Source organism: Gymnoscopelus braueri (assembly GCF_963280865.1).
Source record: "Gymnoscopelus braueri genome assembly, chromosome: 6".
NCBI classification, from domain to species: domain Eukaryota; kingdom Metazoa; phylum Chordata; class Actinopteri; order Myctophiformes; family Myctophidae; genus Gymnoscopelus; species Gymnoscopelus braueri.
The window spans coordinates 8,879,142-8,887,363 of record NC_137607.1 but is presented as its reverse complement, the minus strand read 5'-3'; the positions used below and the strand labels follow the sequence as shown (position 1 = coordinate 8,887,363).

General features: G+C 41.0%; 1 protein-coding gene across 1 annotated transcript; it reads right to left on the bottom strand.

Moving 5' to 3' along the window:
• Nucleotides 1-236: 236 nt before the first annotated feature.
• On the bottom strand, nt 237-7,663 carry atpaf1 (ATP synthase mitochondrial F1 complex assembly factor 1; the record flags this gene model as incomplete). The annotated part of the gene is made up of 9 exons (XM_080430939.1): nt 237-991; nt 1,317-1,424; nt 2,864-2,959; nt 3,942-3,989; nt 4,777-4,827; nt 5,775-5,837; nt 5,962-6,021; nt 6,969-7,077; nt 7,446-7,663. The coding sequence occupies 9 exons, from the start codon at nt 7,661-7,663 to the stop codon at nt 815-817; spliced, it is 930 nt and encodes a 309-aa protein (XP_080287065.1). The 3' UTR covers nt 237-814.
• Between the last annotated feature and the right edge of the window lie 559 nt (nt 7,664-8,222).

Sequence of the window (8,222 nt, the reverse complement as noted above, 5' to 3'; positions counted from 1 at the left end):
AAAGAAGTCACAGCACTCACGTGTCAAACTGTTGGCTGCAGTTTTCCTCCCAGTGTGGAGGAAGAAGACTTAGGATGTTTACTGTGATCTCTCACTCTTTAAATATATACTCCATATACAGTACAATATACAGTATGTTGTGAGTAAGCCATTCCCAAACCAGCCGTCCTCAAAACCCTACCTCCACTCGCAGTGATCAATTGTGAGACACTCATGTACATGCAGGCAGGGGTGCAATGCTCACTGGACGGCCTTGCACGCCGTGCCGGAACCTATTTGACCAGGAGCACACGCAGGCACACGCATAGATTTAAAAACTACTTTAAATTCGCACCTCAAAAAAGTTTTCAAAAGGCTCCCGACTCACACCTAGCGAATTAACATGGGAATAAGCCTAGATGCATATCAATTGTCCATTGTGTGACTTGTAGTGTAGGTGTTAAGCGACGTGCGCGTCACGTCATTGAAATAGAATGCAAGAACATACCAAATGAGCATTGCATGCCTGCATGCAGGGCAGTCGCCTGCTCTCCCAGCGTTCGCTCAGGAGCACCTCACAAGCCTCATACACAGGACGGTGAGTGAACCGAAATGTGCTCCTGAAAACACCATGGTTGGACATCTGTTGGGAATAGCTTACATGTAATCTGCATGCGTGTGTGCAGTCTCAATGTTTATACCAATTACAAACTGGTCTATACTTTCAGTCTCTCCATCTCTCTCTAGTATCATCCCTGCAGGTGTCAGTCTCTCCATACAAGGCTGCTGTGTCTCATAACAAATTTCAATCAAAGTATCGTATTTCTCTCTGGTATCACGCTGTAGTGGCAGCAGGTCCCAGTCCACTCTGCTCCAGTTCAGCGATCACAGACGTGTGTTTGAAGTCCGTTGGTCTGTGGTTGAACGACTCCACCAATCGGAACGTCTCCTGCCTCTGTGTGCCGTAGAACAGCTGCACCTGATTGGCCAGGCACTGGGCCTGATGGACGCTCTGGAAAAAGAGGGAGTGGTCAGAATGGTACATTTAATAACTGAAACATTTTATTCACAGAGAGAAAATGGTTTAAATCAGTGCTAAAAACTTTTCTCCACCCCCACCAGGGACAAAGTTTTTTCAGATAGTCTGTTATCCAAGAAACACTGGTCACGATTTGTCTTTTTAGTTGTTTATACAGTATATAGATATATTTTATATACACAGATAATCTCTCCAATGATCTCATTACAAATTGAACAAACTTGAACTGTAGGGGGAATATACAGCCTGCAATACTTACTACGGACGGTAGGGGGAGCATGTAGCCTGCATTACTTACTATGAACTTGTTGTCCATCTCTGCAGTCATGAGGATGATTCCCTTGTCTTTGCTGAGCTCAGGATAGTGGTAGAGAATCAACTGGCTGGGAGCGTTCTCTCCTACGGTCTAACATAATATGATAACACAATATAATTAATAACAGAACATAACTATATATAAAAAAATAACTGATAATACATAATTTAATGAATAATCTGAGGTCAGGATAGTGGTAGAGGAGCGTTCTCTCCTAGGGTCTAACAGAGTGGGGGTGCAACAGTTCATCGAGCTAATCGATTATATAAAAAAGATACCTCTGTGAGTAAGCTCATTATTGCCGTGTTGATATGGATACAGATACTTTTGGAAATGCAACTTTTTAACGAAAAGAAATCACTTGCATTTTAGAAAATGTCTCTGAAAACTTAACAGGAATATTTTTTTTCTTTTGCAAGGAGGAAATGGAAAGTTTGCGCTGAAAACTGCGGCCAGCTCACGTAAAAGTGATGGAACGTGTCATATGAGGTCATTTTATGTGGACTGGTGCAAATAAAAACAATATTTCTAATCACTGATGAAAATAAAGACAATCACGCATTGTTTTCGTTGTACACACGTTATATTATTGAGGTATCTAAAGAGCATGTTTCTGACTGAGCAGATTTGTCAGATTTCCAGGCTAGTTAGCCCAGTAAGAAACACTCTGTGCTCTTTAGATACCTCAATAAAATGCATACAGCATGCACAAAACAAGAGACCAGAAAACAAAGGGTGATATGTCTTTTATTTTCCTGAACCAATTATTTAACAAAGTATTTATTCATAAGCTTGTCCACCTGGTTCTCATTGTCTCTTGCTCTGCACCAGGCAGGATGCTTGTATGGGGTGTATATCTGTATACATTATTTATATTTGTTTGAAGGTGTATTTATTGTGATGTTATTCTTCTTGTCCTTATCTGTAACTAACTCTGGCGCCTGAATTTCCTATTGCCTTTAATGCAATTCCATGGAACTTCCAGCCCGCCTCCCAGTGTTTCCAGTGCCTGATGGAACGCTGATGAATCTACCAGCTGGAATTACTGGACAAGGAAGTGACGTTAGTGACCTATTAGTATCGCGTAGCCAGACAACTATTCCACAATGTCTGAATGCTACATAAAGTAGATTCTGGAACTAAACCTCCCAAAAGCAGCAAAAGCTGTCATCTGTTCATCAATATGTTTTTTTTAATAGCTTTATAACAAGATTTTCAAATGCCCATTTCTAATAAGCAGCAGACTAATTTGGCTTACAGTAGGACACATTTAGGCGACCGCAAAGATGAAACGGAAGTGGGGAGGAGGCGGGACATCCGCTTTACTCGCTGATCGTTTTCAGCACTTCCTTTGCACAGACTGTATGACGGAAGCATTTGAACATTGTGCGAGTCAACAGTCTGGCTCCAGAGACTAGTGACCTATCCTATCCTTGAAAACAACACACTTGACACTAGGCACTGAGAACGGCCGGGGGGGGCGTACCTGGACATTGTCACTAGCTAATGAGAACGACCCGTGAGCTTACCTGGACGTTGATGAGGGAGGTGAAGTGAAGTTCATGCCCCGCCCACTGACCCAGGAAGAACTCATATCCTTCCTGCTGAGGCAACGCGTACAGGAACTACACAGGAAGACATATATGGTCATAACGAACAACAAAAAGACTTATATGGTCCAGAAGGTCGCGCTAGGATTTTAAACTGCCAGTCACCATGTCCGGAATTATTACAATTTATCGGACATCTGATAAAAATAACGGACATAATCATTTGTAATGCATGGATGACAAGCAGGTGCGTAAAAGGAGCCAACAATAACAGTTAAAGCATTATATTTGGGACTGAAAACTATTTGAATGTAAAGGAGTAGGATATCGAAAATAATTACAGCTTCATAAGGGGATTAATTATCTAGGCTACAATCGCGCAGGTTGTGTCCGTGGCTGGCTGCATGCGTAATGATTTCTCAACAAGGTATTGCATCATTACTTTCATGGTAAAACATGTTCTTCAGAATAATGAGCATGGTCTAAAAGCCGGGTTTGCGCAAATCTTTCATTTATTTAGGTTGATTTATTAATCTGGCCATATTTCAGGAGTGCGTCCATGCATCTGTTAGATTTGGGAGTTGAATAAGCTTTTGTGGTGATCTTCTACTACAGTCTCCTGACTCCCCTCAAAGAATTTAAATTCAAGTGGTGATGTTTGTTTACAGATTGGGACAATGCGACTGTGTGCATTCCATTTTCCTGGTTTAACCACGCTACGAGATCTGACGATGAAATGGACAGCTGTTGTCTCTGCTTCATCTTCAATGTAATGTGTGTGCATTATTCTTGATTTGTGGTAAGACAACTTTTCATTACATTTTCCGTGCCAGTTCCACACAGAACTCCACAGAGCCTTCTCCTGTGACCACCACAGACACAACCTCTGATATGTTATAAGGAACTGCACAGGAAGACATATATGGTCAAGGAAAATAATGAAATGTTTTGATGTTCTCACAAGTATAGCAATGGTGTGTGTGTGTGTGTGTGTGTGTGTGTGTGTGTGTGTGTGTGTGTGTGTGTGTGTGTGTGTGTGTGTGTGTGTGTGTCTTACCACTGGACAGGATCTGGCTCTGTTGAACATGACTTCAAATGTCTGGGTCTGTATGGAGGGAAACACAATTTAAGGGTTGCAAAAGGATGCAAGAGGCTTGTAGATCTGCTATTTCTGCCATCTGTCATACGAGGAAGTAAGACTTAACCACTACCTATACACTTTGTTAACCAGGGTCTGCCAGGGGTCCATACTTGGCCCACTCCTTTTTCCCCTCTACACCAAATCTCTTCACTGAAAATAGCCAGTCTACAACACATCGCGTTGTGAGCTTGTAGAGGTTGGGCAGCCCCAGTCTACAAGATCACAGCGCATCGCCTTGTGAGCTTGTAGATCGACTATTGAACTGGAGTTCTGCGTCACAATCCTGTTCATGTCCATCATGTCAACCTGACGTCACTCTAATGACTCAACTAATGACATGTTCATTGTTGGGTTGGAATAAAACCATCACCAGCACTCAAAGTCCTTTTAGGTTCTTTTATTATTGTTTTGTACCAAACAATAATAAAATAACCAATAACCAACCAACCTAGAAGAACTTTAAATGAGTGCTGGTGATGGATCTTTTTGACTGGAACTCTTTCTGAACGGTGCACACAGTAAGACACTGATTGAGACGAGTGCTCACATTCCTTTTGAAGTGTGGTTGTCACTGGATCATGTATGAACCATACTGATGTGATATCTCATACATAATATGATGATTATCATTATTAGTACTGAAACATTCCAATTGTAAAAACACTGGAGCATGTATAAACTACATACTGATGATGTGATATCAATCACATATTATCATTTGTACTGAAACATTCCCAGTGTAAAAACTCACCGGTATGACTGCACTGATTGCGTCCTTAGTAGAATAATACTTCATCCACAGCTAAAAGAGACAACAGACGAAACAAAGTAGATTCAATATTAATCATATTTACACATCATTGTTAATACTGTATGTCACATATAGCTCTTATCATGGTGATTCCATCTAAACACAGATACTTGGTTTAATAACAGATACTGTACAACACCTCCAGAATGATTTTGACGTTGTTATACATCATATACACATTTGAATAAAATGCCCGTAACTAGTTTTAGTTTCAGTATTATATTTAGTTTTATTAGTTTCAGTATTATTTAAGAAGTTTTTATAACAAGACAAACAGAACACTTGGTGAAGACCAGTCTGTGGTTCTCAAACATTTTCATGTCAAGGGAAATGTAAATGTATTAGACCACCACAGACCCCCATTTAAAAAGACTTTGTTCCAGGGACCTCCATAAGAGAAGATTTATGTTGTTAGATTAGATATAGTGCAGAATTCTACATCTGACGGTGGAGACAGTGAAACCTATGATGTGAAAAGTCATTCTGATACATTCTATCATTGGATTATAACTTCTAGCTGGTGAAAATAAACTGTTCCTCATTTTGATGAGGACCTCCAGGAACCCCCGAGGTCCCCAGACCCCATTTTGGGAACCACTGATGTAAACATCCCAGTTTCAATGGACATTATGCATGCTTGTTGTGTTGACAAAACCTGACCCAACTGACAAACTAAAATACATTTCTGCCCGACAGCAGGTGATATAATATACATAGATATAATATCAAACTGACCTTAGAAATCTAAATGATTATACACACACACACACACACACACACACACACACACACACACACACACACACACACACACACACACACACACACACACACACACACACACACACAAATCTAATCTCTGATCTTGCTGTGAATGATATAATACATATATACAGTAACACGTATATAACATGGATCTATAATATATTCAGACTGACCTCAGAGATCTGGTCTGCAGTCATGTTGTGAATCATTTCCAGGTTCAGGATGGATCCCAGCGTCTGAACAGGAAACAAGTCATCACATCATCACATGGTGGCCATTTTGCTGTGACATCATACACACTGTAAGGTTGCAACTAATGGACTTAAATCAAGAATAGAAATTTAAGGTTGTTTTTTTTACCTTGTCTTTAGTAAAGCCTCCAGAGTGTCCTCCTGTAGACTGTTGGTCTTTCTTGTCCAACTATTAAAATGTATCAATGTTTAAATTGACATCTTATTCACCAACATCATTGACATTCATATATCCAGATGTATATCATCTCATAGGTAAACATTATTTAGCACTTTAGAAGAAAAACTAATCCTATATCTAATTAAATTAGCTAATCAGAATATGATCAGATGATTGTACCAGCATTTCGATACATTTTGGGTACAATTGTACAACACAGTCATTCTTTATGCATGAGGATCTACTGTCTTTATATTTAGCAAAAACACTTTTAAATCCATATGCTGTCTGGTCGGAGGTTCTGCAGCTGTGTACAGAAATGGAGGTTTAGTGCTTCCATGGAGTATGATCACAGACCCCTGGTTGTGGATGGAGGGTCTCCATGGAGTATGGCTGCAGTCTGAACTATTAAAGTTGTTATTGCTGTAGAGTTGCCTGTCTGTCTGTCAGTCAGTCTGTCTGTCTCCCTCATCTCCGTTTCCATCTCGGTCTGTCTGTCTCTCAACCCAACAGGTGGAGGCAGATGGTCGCCCCTCCACACAGAACCAGGTTCTGTTCCAGTTTCTTCCTGCTGACTTTTTTCCACAACAAGCTTTTGCTCATGGGGGAATGTAGGGTCTCTGTAAAGTATGGTGTAGACCTGCTCTACATGTACAATGTCTTTAGATAACTTGTGATTTGGCACCATGTAAATATAACATTAATTACAATAGATGGTGTTACTATAGTTATGAAGATAACATGACAGCCTGCCTCCTCTGCAGGAGTCAGACAGACACCCTCCTGTTCCATCAGTCTGACTGACAGACAGACTGGTTAACAAACAGACAGGCAGGCAGGCAGGTTAACACACAGACAGACAGCATGCCTCCAGTTCCATCAGACAGACAGACATAATACCTCCTGTCCCATTAGTTAGTCAGACAGACAGACAGACACACAGACAGACAGCCTACCTCCTGTTCCATCATTCTGACAAACTCTACTTGTTTGGAGTGTCCAAGTGGTTCCTTCTTCACTTCATGACTTTTCTCCAGTCGTGCCTTGAACTCCTGGGGTTTGGCACTAAATTGTAATATAGGTGGAATTAGAGATTTCCAGCAGGTGGTGATTATAATTATGTTAAATGCTTCTCTATTACATTTGATTTATCAATAGAGAATAGTGGCATTATTTACATGTTTATTAATATCCAAGGTCTCACACAATTGAGAAACGACATCTACTGGACAGTTGGAACATTGCAGGGACTAAAGGTCTAAATGTTTAACCCAACATAATGTCTAATCATCTATTTAATCACTCTGTCAACATTTACACAGACAGTTTTGAACCATAATAAAACTAGTTTAGTGCATTTGAACGCGCTGTGCTGTCACTGTGTGGTTCAGCCATGTTGTTATAACCATGTTTAGCATGTTAGCCTATAGTACCTTCGCAGCCTGCGGATCTTGTCCTGGTATTTGCTGTAATAAGGATTGTCCTCCAGAGTCTCTGGACGCAGCTTGGGGACGCAGAAGGTTCTGTAGTGAGTCTGAACCAGACCCGGGATGAGAGGAGAAGCGATGCCTGATCTTCTGACCGCTAACATCCCCCGATACCAACAGGACATCTGCAACACGGCCGCCGCCATCTTTACTTCACTCCCCATCAATGGACCGACTGGAAACGTGTTCACAATTAATTTATTCCGGGGTTCTACAATGTACTAACCTCGCGTCACGTCTTTCCACCTCGGAGGAAAACAACCACATTCTTTGCAACACATATCCGGGTTTTTGACCAATAAGCACCTTTGTTTGACCCGGCGCCGGGGCGTTATTAGGGATCCCACGCCGGGTCGTGGAAAACCCCGCCCCCGCTGCTCAAACCCCGCCTGCTCTGCTCAAACGCCCTGGTGAATGATGCAAGCAGACACCGCCCCCTTTGTCCTGCTGCAATATTTAATGTATTTATTAACGTCAAACTTAGTCTTAGAAAATAATTTCTCCTGCTACGTGACCACAGCAGTACGGTTTCACTGCGGCCACCTCCATTCAGAACGTCATGTTTTATTTTTTTATTACAAATTAGTTTAAATAATAAAACATGAATTCATAATAATAAATAATAAATGATGGCACATACACGCGTTTCCACTTCGCTGGACTGTTTTTACATTGATCCGTTTAACTGCTAAAAAAGACACTAATCTTTTATGTAGGCCAATT